At 51.7% G+C, this 16501-nt stretch overlaps 2 protein-coding genes across 7 annotated transcripts in view; one reads left to right on the top strand and one right to left on the bottom strand.

Moving 5' to 3' along the window:
* Positions 1-2127, top strand: part of BIN3 (bridging integrator 3) — a 42706-nt gene extending 40579 nt beyond the window's left edge. For all 3 annotated transcript variants that reach the window (XM_077766621.1, XM_077766622.1, XM_077766620.1), the window contains one exon: positions 1246-2127. In XM_077766621.1, coding sequence (XP_077622747.1) covers positions 1246-1392 — 147 coding nt within the window. In that variant the 3' untranslated portion in view covers positions 1393-2127. The remainder of the gene's footprint in view (positions 1-1245) is intronic.
* A 286-nt stretch (positions 2128-2413) lies between these two features.
* The window catches only part of CCAR2 (cell cycle and apoptosis regulator 2), a 14455-nt gene continuing 367 nt past the window's right edge, over positions 2414-16501 (bottom strand). Inside the window, exons 1-21 of one of the 4 annotated variants that reach the window (XM_077766617.1) lie at positions 16016-16266; positions 15624-15720; positions 15248-15339; positions 14738-14829; positions 14419-14533; positions 14119-14248; positions 13840-13936; positions 9809-9928; positions 7827-8049; positions 7626-7739; positions 7096-7259; positions 6468-6639; positions 6151-6381; positions 5821-6042; positions 5089-5233; positions 4887-4969; positions 4359-4505; positions 4071-4182; positions 3784-3972; positions 3445-3650; positions 2414-3229 (exon numbers count right to left, since the gene is read on the bottom strand). In XM_077766617.1, the coding sequence (XP_077622743.1) occupies positions 3185-3229; positions 3445-3650; positions 3784-3972; positions 4071-4182; positions 4359-4505; positions 4887-4969; positions 5089-5233; positions 5821-6042; positions 6151-6381; positions 6468-6639; positions 7096-7259; positions 7626-7739; positions 7827-8049; positions 9809-9928; positions 13840-13936; positions 14119-14248; positions 14419-14533; positions 14738-14829; positions 15248-15339; positions 15624-15681 (2757 nt within the window). In that variant the 5' untranslated portion in view covers positions 15682-15720; positions 16016-16266 and the 3' untranslated portion in view covers positions 2414-3184. Of the gene's footprint in view, positions 3230-3444; positions 3651-3783; positions 3973-4070; positions 4183-4358; positions 4506-4886; positions 4970-5088; positions 5234-5820; positions 6043-6150; positions 6382-6467; positions 6640-7095; positions 7260-7625; positions 7740-7826; positions 8050-9808; positions 9929-13839; positions 13937-14118; positions 14249-14418; positions 14534-14737; positions 14830-15247; positions 15340-15623; positions 15721-16015; positions 16267-16501 lie in introns of those variants that run through there. The other 3 variants (XM_077766616.1, XM_077766618.1, XM_077766619.1) reach the window with 3 other exon arrangements.

The following is a 16501-nucleotide window of genomic DNA, read 5'->3' as shown; positions in this document are numbered from 1 at the left end:
CCCGGGGGGGGGGGGGGGGGGGGGGGAGCTGTTGGCTGTTTACTGCCTCCTCAGCACCAGCCTCCCCCCTCCCGGGGCTGTCGTTGCCATTAGTCACTGGAGAAGTGAGCATTCCTAGTGACTCAGCCTGCGCAGTGCGGCTCTGGGGCAGGGAGTGGGGGCAGGGCAGGCCATCCCCTGCCCTCTCCCAGCCCTAGTCCATGCCCCATCCCTTCAGGGGACAGCAGCATTTGGAGACCCTCATTTAGCTCCCCTCAGCCCAGGGGAAATCCTGCTGTGGGGAGCTAAATGGGAGACCTCTCCTCAAAAGCAGCTGAGCCCCGGCCCTGCCACCAAACCTGGCGCTCAGCCTGGCCTGGCCAGTGATAGCACTCCGCTGTCTAGAGTGGAAACAGTGTCCGAATAGTTGTGAATCGTGGGTCATTTTCACAAAAGTGTTTGCCTTTGGTCATGAGATGGAGACTGAGGCAGCAGCCCCTGGTCTGAGCAGCCCTCTGCCATCAGAGAGTTGCTGATGGGTCTCCCCATCCTCAGTGCTCCCCCACGCCACTGCCGCAGGCCTCTCCCATCAGCCCCAGCGGCTACGCACATAGGGACATGGGAACGAGCTGGTCTGTGAGCCCTGCTTTCCAGCCAAACGGCCGAGGCGTGATTAATGGTGGGGAAGGACCAGAAGGCTACAGAGAGGTCGCCTTTCTCACCTTTACCTCTAAGACAGACTCCCGGGGTTCTGGGGGCCGGCCATGCCCCTCTCCCATGGACAAAGGTCTAGCTTCACTGAGGCACCTCGGGTCAGGGCCCTGGCTTCCCGAGGACTCAAGAAGGGTCCTGCCAGTGCTCCCAGCCAGCCTCGGGCCGCGCAGTCCTCCTACACCTCTTAGCACAGACCCCGATGCCTTTTGGGGGCCTGGAGGGCTCCAAGGTCAGACCCCCGCCCCCGCCTCATCGAGACCCCCTCGCTCCCCTCCTCCTGCCATCCCAGCAGCAGCAGCGGACACTCCTGGAGGGATGGAGGCTGTGGCTTATGTGCCTGCTTGCCCTGCAGTTTCAGAAGATGGGCCGAGAGGAAGGGCAGTGATGGGGGGAAGGTGGAAGGCAGCCCCCTCCACCCAGCGTGAGTGCTCTGCTAGAGGGAGCAAGCAGCGCGCGGGCCTCTGGGATGCTCCCAGGGGGTGCAGTGCTGAGGGGGCTTTGTACCCCAGGAGCCCAGTACCTGCCAACCTCCTCCTTCACCCCCGCCTCCAGGTTGGGTACTACTCTGAGATGCAGAAGATCTTTGGAGACCTGACCCAGCAGCTTGACCAGCCCGGCCACACTGATGAGCAGCGGGAGAGGGAGAATGAGGCCAGACTGAGCGAGCTCAGAGCTCTCTCTATTGTGGCCGATGACTGAGTCCCCGCCACCCTTTCGAAGAAGACTCCTGGGATACAAGCCAGCCTCTCTGGTCTTTGCCCTTGTCAAGCTTAGGCTCAGGCGACAGCCAGCAAAAGGCCCTCCCCTGAGAGAAGTATGGGGCCAGCAGTGGCCCCTGTTCTACCTCACTCGACTTCTGCAGGGAGCCTGGCACCAGGAGCCCCAAGCAGGCTGCTGTCTCCCCACCCATAGCAAGAGCCCAGGCGGGTAAGCAGTGCAGAAAAACTGCAAGGGCCTTGTTTCCGAAAGAACCGTCCAAAGGACAGCCTGGCCTAGGGCCCGAGCAAGCGTCCAGCCTTCAAGGACACAGCTCTGCCCGCTCACCTGAGGTCTCAGCCTTGCCTGCATGGTCGTGATCACACCTACCTCCAAAGACCCACCCTGGGGCGTCCACCCGCCCCCTCCCCCCTTGTTGCCTGTACCCTTCAGACTCCTCTGTTCTGGGAGAGGCCCAAGACACTGCCTCTCCTCTAGCCCAGACTCCCAGAATGACAAAAGCTGGCTTTGCCCACTTCTTGCCCTTAGGTCAGGGGCAGAGAAGAACCCCAAGCCTTGTAGGTTCCCTAGGAAACCAGACTCCGCGCATGTAAATAGGCTTCCAGCCACATAAAATGTCACAGCCCGGGTCACAGGCTCAAAGCAAGAACAGTGGGTTTGTCTCACCTGCATATTTGGAAATTTTATTTTTTCAAGTAAAGTTTTCAATAAACTTGCCAGCTGTTTACTGTGCCGTAACTGAGAGGAGAGCGCCACCGCACGTTTGAGTTGGGTCGCGCTGCCCTCTGCTGAGCTGGCAGCACCCCTGCAGCGCCGTAGTCCCTCTTGACCAGCAGGGGGCAGGACCCAGCACACCCAGGGCTCCTCTCCCCGCCACCCCGCCGCACCTTCTGGAGGTGTGCACCCCCATCCAGCAGAGGCTGGGCTCAGGACTAGGAGGAAGGGGGCAGCACAGGCAGGCCCAGAAGAGGAAGAAGGGAAGAGCCATGGAGGACACTTAGCCTGTTTTTGACTTTGGTTTATTTAAAAAACAAAAAGCCAAAAAAAAAAAAAAAAAACCCAACTTTATATACAAAGTCAAACTGAAATCACGGATTATGGAGAGAGGCGAGACTTCTGGGGAACAGGGGAAAAGGCTGGGCCAGAGCCAATACCACATTCTGAACACGGGGAGGTGCTGGTTTCTTCTGGCAAGTCCGGGGTGGCTGGAGCACGGTGCTCTGGCAGACACAGCCCAACAGCAAGAGTTCGCTAGCACGGACTCCATTTCTGCCATGGCCAAGGGAGACCCTTCCCCCAGGAACCTGCTCCTGTACCTGGCAGGACTTGTGCCATCCAGAGGAAGGGCTCTCACCCCCCGCCAGAGTCCACGGCTGCTGCTTCAGTTTATTGGTATCAGACCTTGTGACACACTCGAAAAGCCTTTTCCTCCCCTGTCTTATTCTAAACTGGAAGAGGACAGGAGAAAAGTCAGCACAAGACTAAAGGGCCCCAGGAGAAATCCCAAGGTGGAGGGCAAAATGACATTCGAGGGGTGCAGAAGGTGTTGGATTTAGTTGTTGAGTGGAACCGGGGTTCCTCACGCATCCGTCCCACACAGCACAGACCCCACCCTGATGGCCTGAGCTCCTCTCCGGAGGCTGAGCGTAGGGTCAGCCACCCCTGCCTGTGGCTCGCAGGTCCTGCTCCAGCTTCTTTCTGGAACCAAAAGCGCTCGAACGTCAGCAGGCTCCGTCGCTGACCTCACGGGAGGGCAGCTCCTGCACCAGGCCCCTCAGTTGCTAGGTGCCGGCTCCTCCTTCTCTACCCAGCTGTCCGCCTGGAAGAGAATCAGGACTCGAGGAGGAAGGGCCGAGATGCGAGGACTACCAGCACTTCCTCCTGGGAGACCGGCCTGCAGCCGCGACCCACCGATCCCCCAAGAGCCGTGGGTGGAGAAGGCGAGGCGAAGCCAGGCAAGGGCAGGAGGGCCGCCATGCNGTCCCCCCAACGAAGCCTTCCGCCATGACGGCCAGCTTGCGCTTCGCGGCTCACCTTTTCCACCATCCGCTGCATCTCCAGTTGCAGGGGGGTCAGGCGCCTCCGGAACTCCTGGAGCAGTCGCTGCAGCTGGCTCTTCTGCCGCTCGGCTGTCCGCGCCGTCTCCTCGGCCTCGGCCAGCCGGCTCCGCAGCTCCTGCATTTCTGCCGCCAGTGTCTTGTTGGTGACTTCAGTGGCTGAGAAGCGGTTATGGCTCTCCTCTGGTGGGGAAAGAGCAGAAAGACCGCTGCTAAGCTAAGCAGTGCTGCACAGGGCGGTGCGTAAGGAGGGATCTCCACACACACGTTTGCACGTCCCACGCGTGCCGGGTCCCCGTGGCTTCAGACCACTCACCCAGCTTCAGTTCCAGTGTGTGAATCTTGTTCTCCAGGTAGAGCCGTCCGCTGTCCTGCTGCTCCGCGCGCTGCAACAGGTTCCCCACATTGATCAGGCTGCCGTTGTGGGACACCAGGCCTTTGTGTTCTGTGGGGGCGGCGCCCGGCTTTGCGCTTTTCCCAGAAGGAGGTAGCAGATCCAGGTTTCCTAGAAGGGGCCAAGAAAGAGGTTGAAAGAAGGGTTCTCAGGGGAAAGCAGCGTGCCCCGCCCATCCTCTATGGAAGGCTACAGGCACCAGGACGCACCAAAGAGCACCTCCTCGGGAAGCCCACTGTCCGTGCCCTCCTGGCGGCTGTACTGAAGGCTCCGGTACTGGCAGATGTTCTGGGTCACCACCCTGCTGACCAGCTGTTTGGCCTACAGAAAACACACGCCCCAGATACCCACTGATGAGAAGGTGCGAGCCCTTGCCCCCGTGCCACACAAGCACCCAGAACTAGAGCTCTCTGCGCCACGCGCGGGAATCCGGTGCGCGCAGACTATGTTAGGGGCGGCCGTCTCGGAAAGGGCGGAGGGCACGGGAGAGAAGGCACCTGCTCTGCACTGAGCCGGAGCCCAAGGGTAAGCAGGATCCTCTCCAAGTCTCGCCGGTGCAAGTAGCCACACCAGTTGGCATCAAAAAAGACAAAAGCAAGGAGACAGTCCAAAGGGAGCACAGCAGAGGGGTCCAGCTCCTTGGGCTGCAAGAGAAACAAAGATGAACAAGGTCTACAGAGAGTTCTCTCAACGGCTGAAGCACCCAGGATGTAGCCCTCTGAAAACCAAGCTGACCGAACAACACCCGCAACCCTTCCTCCTGGAGACAGGCCCCTGGGCCACGTCCACACACACAGGAAGTGAGTGCGCCCCTAGGTCCGACACCTCAGTCACATTCAGCCAGATGGAGATAACTGAAGTGCCCCGGATATTAGGAACATACCGCTCCGGGAGCCAAGAACCACATTCTGTCTTTTGTCAACCAGCATCAAATGGTACAAGTTCCCCTCTCCCAGTAGAGAGTCAGAGGCCTTACTAATGAAATAAGCCTCGCTGAATCATGTGGGATGGAGAAGAGGGCTCACCATGTCCTGAAGAGAAGAGAACTCCATCTCTGATTGGTTCGAGGCAACCGACCGGACCTCAGAGTCCTCCAGCTTGGCCCCTGCTGCAGAAAGCCTGCAGTAAGCCTGGGGCAGGGACCACATGGGCCCAAATCCCACAGCTGTAACAGGATGGCAGTCCGGCCACAGAGCCAGGAGGCCGCTGTATGGTGCCCGCACGTACCAAACTCCTCCTCTCCGTCGTCCCTCAGGAGCAGCAGCTCCGGGTCAAGTGCCATCTCACACAGATCCTCAGATGCCTCACCCCGGGGTTTCTCTTCTTCCTCTCCCCCAGAAGATGGAGGTTTGGGCAAAAGCCCATCTTCCTTCTAGAAGCAGACCACGATGAGAACGGTCATCTCTAACTGCTAACGCTTAGAACAGCCAACATTTGAGTATCAACCGTGTTCAGGCACAGTGGTAAGGGCTTTGTACACACACTCCCATTTACTGCACTTCATTACGTGGGGTTCAGAGCACACCAGGGCGGCTCCCGGGCACCTGGAGTTTTCTTTAGGAGTCAGTCTCAGTCCCGGAAGAAATTACACGTTTACTTGATGGCATTTAGGCAAGAAATAGACCCACGTGCTTTAGAAAGGGTTAAGGAAATGTAGCGCTCTAGTTAGCCATCAAGTAGCCCAAACACCTGTCCTCCCCACAGCACTATTTACTGAGGCTTCTGTGCCGCCCTGGCGGGTCACCCATGCCACCGGGCCGCTTCCCCTCTCCTCAGCACACCGCCTCCTGGCTGTGCAGCCATGTGGGAGAGCGAGGTGCCCTGCTCCTGAGGACGTGCCAGGGTGGTGAGGTGCACACGGGCTGGGAGAGGAGCCCCGTGAGGCCCCCAGCAGCACCTGGTACTGTGCAGCCCTACTGTGTGCAGCCCCAGGGCCCGTGCGGGCGCAGAGGTACTCACCGGTGGGGTGTCTGGCTCGGCGGCCGTGCCCTCACTCTGTACCTCATCCTTGGACTCCTTGGCGGCCTCTTCCTTGACTGTTTCTTCTTCCTTGGCCGCCTCCTCCTTCTCAGGTTCAGGTGGGGCCACAACCTTTTCAGGAAGGCTCAGCAGCATCTTATAAATCCTATAGCCAAAATCCCTCTGCAGCATCTCCAGAAACAGTTCAGCCAACACCATCACCTGGTAGAAAAGTCACCAGGGGTCCATGAGCATCAGGAAAAGGGGAATATTCAGGCCCTGCCGTCCCAAACACCCTGCCACCCAGCCTCCCCAGACTCCTGTGCTTACTTCAAAAGAGATCCTTTCTTTTGGCCTCCTGTCCTCCACAATACTGTGGAGGGACAGGTTTACACAGCCAGGGCGAGCCATGACAGCGGGCTCTAGAGGGGGTGGAGGGGCCTCTGGGAGATCAGTGTCCATGTCCTGCTGGGCAGTGGCCTCTGGGTTCTCTGCATTCTGTTTAGAGGTGTCTGCTGCTTGCTCTGAGGTGTCAGCTGTCTGTTCCGTAGGCTCTGCTTCCTGTGACAAAAGTCAAGAGCGGTGACCACCTGGGCCCAGGGGTCAGGGCACCTACTTGCCCCCTTGTTTGTAAGGCTCGGTCTTACCACGGACACCTCTGGGGGTGGGGGAGCTGCCTCTGCGGCTTTCTGCTGGCACAGGGCCTCCCACTCTTCCAAAGTAGGCATGATGGTCCAGACGTCTGGCAGGTACACCACCACAGTCTGGAGCCGCCTCGGGGGCCCCGGCTGCAGGTGCTGAAACTCAGCGAAGCGCCACCTGCTCACAGTAAAGGAAGGAGGAGGAACTGACCCATGACCTTCACAAGCAAGTGCCTCAGTTTCCAACCAACACTTAATGAGCACATACTGCATACGAAGCTTTGAAAATACAAAAACAAAAGACCCCAAGTCCTCAGGAAATGGTTCATCAATGGGGAGACACAAATAAGCAGACAATTACTATCCAAGGTGCTACAAGCAACAGGGACCACTAATATGGCAGAGGGATCACATCTGATGAGCCTTGGAGGGTCCCCTGCCCCTTAACACACATACACATTCCTAGTCATGCTCATGACCAAGGTGACCATTACGGAGGGTCAGAGGGAGCAATGAGGTAGGACTAAGGAATAGAAGAGAGCTAACAGGTCAGAAAGGCACAGGAACTTGACCTCCTAAACAGTCTCGCCAATACAGTGGGTCAGCCACAGACAAGCCTGGGGCAGCCACTCACCACTTTGTGCAGGTGCTCAAGTCAATGCCGGTCTGGGCTTGTGCACAGCGGATAGCAGTGCGGACTAGCACCTGTGGGTCGCCCTTGGGGTCGAGGCCATCCAGAGATGGAGACCACTCACCCCCAACCAGCACCGCCTCTTCTTCTTTTCGGCCCAGCAAAAACTACAAAAATGGATCCGCAATTAAAACAACAACAACAATTACCTGGATCTCCCACCGTGAAGCAGCCTACCCCCCTGGGAGTAAAAGCAGCAGGATGTAGTGAAGAATCCACCACACGGGGTGGGAACAGTGGAGGGGTAGGTCTGTGGATCTGTCTACTCATGAACGTGAACCAGCCATGTAACTTTTTCTGACAAAACATCCTGAGCCGTGCTGTCCTGGGGAAATGAGTGGTAGTGGTGTTTCAGCTCTGAGACTCCTGGTTTCTACGAGTTCATGACTACAAGCCAAGCTGCTGAAAACCTGACAGGGAGGGCCTGGACATTACCAGTGACTGCATCCTGCCTCACGGACGTCAGCTCTTACCTTAATCTGCTTCAAAGGATGTTCTGGTGTCTCCCTCGGCTCAGCCATGTCATCCACAAAGAGCATGCAACAACGATACAATTCCTCCAGTCCCGGGGAAGAGAGCAGCAATACCTGTGCAGAGGCAGCGTGAAGGACACACCCGAGAGCTTTCTCAACCTCCAACAATGGGATAAAGTGGCAGGACCTCAGCCCACTCACCTTGGAACTATAAGTGGGATCGCTGTCTGCAGGGATGGGCTCAGCACCAGTGTCTGGAGCTGGCTCCTTCTCAGAAGATACCTGGATACGGCTTGGATGATGGAGGGAAAAGGGCTGGCTCAGAGGGAAGGCTGACAGCCAGCTCAGACACACAGCCAGAAAATCTGAGGGAACCAGGAGGCTGCGGTAGCGACGCTGGAGTTCTAAGAAGTCACAGGTGGGGCTGCAGGAGGAAAGCAAAGGGATCCAGACTGAGCAAGTCTAAATTATTTTGAAAAATGGAACCATATCGTGAGTTTAAGCCCCACGTTGGGCTCTGTGCTGACAGTGTGGAGCCTGTAGGATCCTCTGTCCCTCTCTCTGCCCCTCACCTGCTCTCTCTTTCAAAATAAATAAATAAACAAAAGTAATAATAATAAAAAATGAAACCATAAAAGACTTGGAGGGGAAAGGGCAAATTATTTTCTAATCTGGGAAAGAAGACATCCCTGAAAAGGATGGATGAGATTTGACCACCAAAACATTTTAACCTCTCATAGTAAATTAAAGTCCAACTGGGGAAGAAAAAACAGAAAAACACTTGCCAACCACGACAGCTCAGGCTCACCGTCTTAATATGAGAAGCCCACAAATGACCAAGAGAAAGTTGACAAGTCTGAGAGAAAACTGACATCAACAGATACTTAACAGAAAAAGGAGACTTAACAGCCAGTGAAAATATGCTCAATCTCACTCATAATTGAAGAAATGCAAATCAGAGTATCACTTTTCACCTATGAGACTGACAGAGATCGAAACGTTTGACAAGGTACCCTGGCCGCAGCATGGGGAAACAAGTACTTCATGCCCCACTGGCAAGAACATAGATCCACACAGCCTCTTGGACAGAACTGGCAATGTATGTCCAAGTTTAAAATCAGCCCTTTGAGCCAGCTACTCCATTTCTAGGAATTGATCTCAACAGAATATTTGCTCCTGTTCAGAGATATTTGTAGAAGACTGTTTATTACAACAATGTGTTAGGACAATTAAAAATTGAAAACGGAGAACTGGCTAAATAAAGCATCTGTCCATATTCAATGGAGTATCGTGTAGTTACTGAAAAGAATGCAACCAATCTAACAAATGTTAACATGGAATAAATTCCAAGATGCATTAAATGAAAAAGCAAATACATACAAGTACATACAAGAAGTTTCCATAGATGTTCCATAGATGTCAAAAAGACACACTATATGTGGCAAATTGTTCACAGTTACGTTCTGAGGAGGCTCTACACGCACCCCTCGCCATGATGTGGGGACCACACTGTCTTGTGAGGCAGGTGGGTCAGCATGGAGCACAGGAGAGGCCCTGCCTGGCCCCGTGGACAGGAACTGGTGACGTCAGGTAGAGAGGTGACAGCCTCTTTCCCTTCCACCTTGAGGAGGGGGTGACAGGAGGCTGCCACCTCACCTCAGCCTGGGCTTAGGTGAACTTTGCTACGGGGGCAGTGGCTGGAGCCCTGCCTCTCCACTGCTGGCTGGAATGTGGAATCACTCATCTGCCTCTCAGTCAATGAGTTGCTAAGTGAGACAGGTAGGCTTGGGGGCCAGAGTCCTCGTACACTGTACAGCACTTGAAAAAGGATTCAGAGGTTCCCTGGAAAACGAGTCCCAGGGTTCCTACGATCTACAGTTTCTACTTGAATAGAACTGGTATTGGGTACCTGATTCTGAATCGGTAAGTCTTAGTGATAACCTGGCATAATTATTTCTGGCAATCAAATCATAGAAGTTCTATCAGGGAACCCATGTAAGTGGTGCCATGCTGGTCCAAATCTGAGATTGAGAAACTAAAAAACTCACATTAAAAGAAACAAAAAGGTCCCAGGCACATGACCCCATATAAACCACTTTCTCTTGCATAGACTCTATCTCATTTCCACAAGAAACTGTTACCAGCTGCGAACCTCACCCCCCCACCCCGGCCTTGCCACTCACCTGTCCACAGTATAGGGAGTGAGATGGACCCGGTAAGGAGGCAGGTCATGCCTTGGTTTCTTAGCACCCCAAGGCTCTCCACCAGCCCGCTGTTTGCGTTTCTTGGAGTCATAGTCATCGCTGGAAGTTGGTCCATCACAGGAAAGAAGAAACCACACTGTTACATTAAGATTCAGTACACACTGGCCTAACAAGAACTGGAAACGATCTGAATCCCCAACATCAAGGAAGTGGATAAAGAAGCCATGCTAACAGCCATGTGACACAATTACAAAGTTATTAAAATGGATATTTAAATACTTACGATAACAGAAAACCACCCATGATAAACAAAAAGACTAATACATGATAATATGTATACAGTAGTGCCTCAACTGTGCAAACTAAGCTTTTAAAAACTGAAAAGAAATAAAGTATTGGGGCGCCTGGCCGGCTCAGTCCATGGAGCATGGGACTCTTGATCTCAATGTTGTAAGTCTGAGCCTCACATTGGATACAGAGATTACTTTAAAAAAAAAAAGAGAGAGAAAGTGTAAATGAAAAACACCTCTGACTGGTAACACTTATAATTTTATTTTTTATATTTTTCTGAACTTTAAAAATTGCAGTAAACATAATTTTTTGAAATAAGCAAAGATTTTAACTGATTTTTAACATGAGACACATATATGCTACCATGCAAAGGGTTCTATAAAGCAAGTTTTATTAAGAGGCCATTCTCGTAACAAACCCTCAACAATACACATTAAAGTAAAAAAACAAAAAACAAAAAACCACTCAAACCCTTTGATCCAGTAATTCCACTCTTGAAAATTTATCCCAAGGAAGTTAATTCAAAAGAAAAACAGAGGTTATAAACAGTGGAAAAAATTCAAACCAAGAGTAAGAAAACCACATTCATATCCAGCAACACCTGAACTTTTATAGTAAATAAATACAATAATCATACAGCCGTTAAAACAATCATGAGGATTATGCTGCAATATGGAAAAAATGTTTCATCACCTTAATCACAATGTATAAAAATAATTTGGACTCTAGGGCACCTGGATGGCTCAGTTGGTTAAGCCTCTGATTTCGGCTCAGGTCATGATCTCTTGGTCGCAAGATCAAGCCTCTCCTGGGGCTCTGCCACTGATAGCGTGGAGCCTGCTTGGGATTCTCTCTCTCTCTCTCTCTCTCTCTCTCTCTCTCTCTCTGCCCCACCCCCCTCACACGTGTGCATGTGCACTCATTCCCCCTCTCTCAAAAAAAATTAAATATTTAAAAAATAGTAATTTGGACTCTAAAGTTAAAATTTAATTTTTTAAAGTTATAAAAAGTATGCTCATATATAAAGACCACAAAAGAACATAGGAAAAAAATTGTGGTAATTTCTCTTTCCAAAATTATTTTCTAAAGGTGTTTAAGAATGGTTACCTTTTAAAGGGAAAGAGGAAATGACACATTTTTATACTATTTTGTAACTTTATATAATAGCATGTACTACTTTATACATTTCTATGATACAACACTTATTATAGTATCACTATGTTACGGAGTCAATAAATAAAAATAGAAGAGGGGTGCCTGGGTGGTTCAGTTGGTTAACCGTCCGACTCTGGACTTCGGCTCAGGTCATGATCTCATGGTCGTGAGATCTGACTCCTACTTAAGATTCTCTCTCCTCTGCCTCTCCCCTCCCCAAAAAAGAGAAAAACCTTTAGACCATTAAAAAAATGGCGATTTGGTGAGGGGAAAACTCCTGTGTCTAGAAAGAAGTAAAATCAACTGGCATGTAACTGGGCTGCCTGCAGTCTGTTTACCAGAAGGCCTCTGCTCTTCCCTTCAGACCTGCCTGCACTGTTTCCCTTGTCATTATAGCCCTGAGCATCTGAGTTCATTACATTTAACACAGAGGTTTTCTTCTTTTCTCTATGTGCCTGGCTCATTTCCCTGCTCATTAGCATCTCCATCCAAAAGCTGCCTTCTAATCTCGCCTTTACAGAACGTCAGCTTCCACATTTCTAACAGTCATTCTGACAGCCCTCTCCAGCTCGCCCCTGACTGCAGTGAACTCTTTGGGAAATGCTGTCAACCCCTAGTGAAACCGGATGTCCCACTGAATCCTGGAATCAATGGCCAGTTTTCTCTCCTTACTGTGAATCGTCAGGAACACAGCGGACAGCAGTACCAGTGGGAGACATCTCTGTAACCTCAGCAGGGTACGGAGATGGCATATCCCGCTGGGTACACCTGTCCAAAAACCTCAGTAGTTCAGTACTGGCAGTCCAGCGGAGACACTGTTCCCTCCATCCCAGAACCTGAAATTTAAAATAAAACTTGGCTTCCAGCCAAAATGCTAACGTAGCTCGACTCCTTTGTAAACTTGTTGTCCCAGAGTGCCTGAACTCCTACTGCCCCTCTCCTACTCTGCAGATTGACTAATGGTGTATCTCCCTGCCTTTCCCTAGAAACCATGACACTGAAGCATTATGGAAAAAGTAATGGCACACAGGCCTTGCACAGGGCTTAGCATGTCCAGGACAATCCAATGCATATGACTGTACAGAAAGACTGAGTTGGAACCTAAAGCAAGAAGTCAATAGCAGCCATTGATTTCCACCCAAGCTACATTATCCCTGAGGGAACTTGCTGTGATTTGGTAATGAAGCCTTCAATAAACTCACAGAACGTGAGACGTAGAAAGTCCCTGGAAGCTGAAGGCCAGGAAATGCACAGGGACAAGGGGTGTAAGTGTGTGCAATATATATACTGGTCACTTGAGAACAAGACGGTGTTTCATGTAGTGGGGGGGCACAGAGAACAATCCTAGATCTACAACTAGACCATCCTCCTAGTTAGAAATCATAATGGCCTGGCCAGCCACAGGGAGCCACCACTAGCTTCAGCAGACTACGTCCCTCTGCCTACACTTTTTCCCTGAGTTATTCCGTGCTCCTTTTAAGAGTTCACATTGGAGTTCATTCTCAGCCTTCATCACGTAATAATCTACTGGCATCGGGGATCTTCCTCATCAGTAGAGTTCTCATTTCAAAAACGAAATTGAATATGAGAGACTTTTTTGGAGTGACGAAAATGGTTTATATCTTAATTGGGGTGAGGGTTACATGAGATTTTCCATTTGTCAAAATTGGTTGAGATTTGTGCATTTTCAACCTATATAAAATTTGCCATAAAAGATTTTTTTAAATCTTACAAAGAAACAAGTTTAAGGCAGGGAGTAGATGGAAAACACTGATACTTATTGAAGCTGGATGGTAGGTATATGAGGGTTCATCATCTTTTTATTTATTTTACTTCTGTTTACAAACTTCCATAATAAAAAATTAAAACAAGGAACAACAGAAGGACTAAAACCAATCTTAAGCAAACTAGTCCAGAGCTTAACTCTTAAGGATATAAACAAAATCTTTTAAGGAGAGAGTAAGGCGGGAAAAGGAACACACGAGCCAGAGAGAACAGGCAGCATGCTCAGACAGTCCTTGAAGCTCACAGACAATAGATGGCCTAGGACACCTCCAAAGCCCCAAATCCACTCTGCCATCTGCCCAGGGGCCATGAGTCTATCTGCATGATCCAGGCACAGGCCTGGGCTTCTGGGCAGAGTACAACATACACATTCTAACACTACACTGCTGCGTAGTGTATATAAAGAAACATGTTTTCTATCAGAAATTAAAACCTATACTACAATGTTACTTTTTTTGGACAATTACTATTTTCTTAATAGTTTCGATTTTTTGACACCTCAATCTTAAGGACTAGAAATAAAAGGGAAAATTATATATTTTAAAAATTCAATATGGTATTTTGAAAGATGAACTGCATCAAATCCCTGCTTGCTGAACCAGTTTATAAAGTTCTAATATTTGCACATACACCTCAATGCATTGGCCTATTTCAGGGTGAAGAGCCTAGCTAGAAAGAGAAATCTAGCTGCGGAAAGAGAACGATAACGTCAGCAGGTGGCAAAGAGACACTGCTCCTAGAAACAAATAAAATATCTTCCCTGCTAACCATTCTCTTACCTTCGGCCTGGATCCAATCGTCCGTGAGGGCCCCGAGCAGGAAATCTGTTCAGGTGGCTCAGATGAAGTGTGTGGGATGTTTGGAAGAGACTCAGAGCTGCAGAGAAGAAACGGCTGGTGACTTGCAAACCCTAAATATCCACCCAACTTCCCTGTCCCTTTCTTCCAGTGACAGAAGTACCCACTTCTATTCTGGGAGCAACACCTGAGAGTTACAGGCCCATTCAGCCAGAGGACCCTGTAAAGCCAAATCCCAACCTCCACACCACTGGTACGCACGCTTCTGAGGAAAGAGTGGGGGAATCCGGTGAGGCTGGAAGATCAGCTGGGGCTGAGCTCCCAGAATCCCTTGCTTCTGGCCCAGGGCTGCCACGTGTAGTAGGGGAGGTGCTGGGGATTTCAGCAGGGGCTGCAGAACAGTAACCAGGAAAGTCAGGGTGTCCCATAGTTGGCCTGCTCACCACCTTGGAAAGATGCAGCCCCACCCCTCAACAAAAGTAAGGTTCTTGCCCAGCTTTCAGGCCACAGGGGCTTCCCTCCCTCCCCTTTCTAATGCACATGCTGAGGAAAGATGAATACCTGGTTGGAGAGCGTTTGCACCTTGACAGCATTCCAGGGCACTGCCTGGCCTGGGTTGTATGCAGCCTTCACCAGCACCTTCTCACCCAGCTGGGGCAGCCGGCCCTTCACCACACTGCCAGCACACAAGCCAGGAGACCCAGTCAGGAGAGAGACCCTGGCCAAGCCACCTTGACTGCCCCTATGAGGCCCTTCCCATCAAGATTTCTCACACCTTGCATAAAAACAGCAAAGCAATGGCTTTAGAGGGGTCCTGCCAGCGTGGTGACAGAACTGAACTGAATAAGCATTTCCAGAAGGGGACTAACCTCAAGCCTACCTTAGCTGAAAAAAGACCTCTTCATCCACCACCCCAAAGTAGTCATGCAAGCTGGTAACAATGCCAGTGAAGACCCGCTGCTTCTCCCCACCCTGTAAGAGAATAGTGCAGTTTGAAAGTCATAGAGAGCATCTGTCCACACTCTGCTGTTAGCGTCTCCTCTCCAGCTGAACCGCACCGGGTTCAACAGAGCACTGCATCAAGGTTCACGTGAAGGAGGCATACGTGTGTAGTAGTTATAATTCTGTTGCGGGGGCGTGGGGAGGGGGATGGATCACGCTGATTCTGAGGTCATAAGCTTCCAGGATTTCCAGTTCTCTAATTCCAAGAAGCACCCTAAAGACTCCCCTAGAGCCAGAACTTAGGGGTGTCTAGGCACCTCCATCCTGGCCCAGGCCAAGAGTGTCAGGAAGGATGAACATAGCGATGCAAGAATGAAAGCACCAGGCACCCATGCGTGCTGGGATAGTCTCAAGCGTTGAACCTCACTAGAAAAAATGGCCAACCTACCTGAAGGTGCCTGGCATTTTGGGACAGGTCTGTGGCCACAGGAGGAGTGAGCAAACCAGGAGGAGGGCCCAGAAGAGATGTTGAAGCTGCGCCTATGTGGACAGAGAAGCAATCTCCAGGAGGTGCGCCTACCGTTTTGAGCACCAGAGTCAGCCAGAAGATACCATAGACCCAAAGGACAAAGTGGCTCCAACCAACTCCTCCACTGGGTTGGAGGGTTTCACTGACCACTGCTGTGCCTATCTCCTATTTTCCTACTAAACGCTGGCAGTAAATGACACTCCACCCGGGGTAACCCCAAAAGCCACATTTTAAAAGACTATCTCCAAAGCTCACACTACTCAGTATGAAGCCAAGCAGGGATAAAGGTGGTCACCTGAGAAGTTGCGTCCCCCTGGAAGCGGGTTGATCCGCTGGCGCTTAAACTGGGACATTGGGAATGCTGTCCTCTTTCAGAGTCTTAGAAAAAAAACCTTTAATCGGAAAAGAAGTTAAGTTAACAGCCTAGAGGGAAATTTTCCATCGACCTCCCCGCAAAAGTAACATCTTAATAGAGGTGTGGTGGGTACCGAAAACGAATGGAGGTGGAGAGAACATGAAGAGGAGCAGTAAACGAAAAAATTACATTGTTCCAGTATGCCCTCACAATAACTTGGTGGTGGGTGATACTGTCAAGCTATTTGAAAGAAAAGGAAACTGAAGCTCAAAGACATTAAGCGACTTGCCCAGGGTCACAGAACCAGTTAGTGACAAAACTGAGACTCGCACCCAGGTCTCCCAACAACTTAGCGCTCCTCTCACGACGCCGCACCACCCGCAGATGCTTGGGGAGACGGGGGGATTGGTAAGAGCCCCGGTGACATTCATTCATTCAAACACATCCGCCAAAATGCTCCACGCAAGGCCCGGAAAAATGGAGGAGGCTGGTGCCGGAGGGAAGGTGTGGGCCCTCTCCCCGGAAGCCCGGCCCGTTGTTCCCCGGACGGGCTGGTGTGAAGGTAGCCCTGTGGCACGGCCGAACGCGAATCCGCCAGCGCGCCCGCCCGCCCTCCTGCTCCCGTGCTCCCTGGGCCTCCGCTCCCGCCTCGGCAGCTGCCGGCACCGGGCCTCCCGGGCCGGGCCGCGGCGGGGCCACCGTGGGAGGACGAAGGCGCGCGGTTTCTCCTCCTCCCGCCCGCCCCCAGGGCCGAGGCCGTTGCCAGGGAGACGGGACTTGCAGTCCGAAGAGGGGCTCCAGCCCCCCCACCCCCACCC

This window comes from Crocuta crocuta, unplaced genomic scaffold (genome assembly GCF_008692635.1).
Source record: "Crocuta crocuta isolate KB4526 unplaced genomic scaffold, BGI_CrCroc_1.0 scaffold225, whole genome shotgun sequence".
NCBI classification, from domain to species: Eukaryota; Metazoa; Chordata; class Mammalia; order Carnivora; family Hyaenidae; genus Crocuta; species Crocuta crocuta.
The sequence above is the reverse complement of the archived record's forward strand: the minus strand, read 5'-3'. Positions and strand labels throughout refer to the sequence as shown.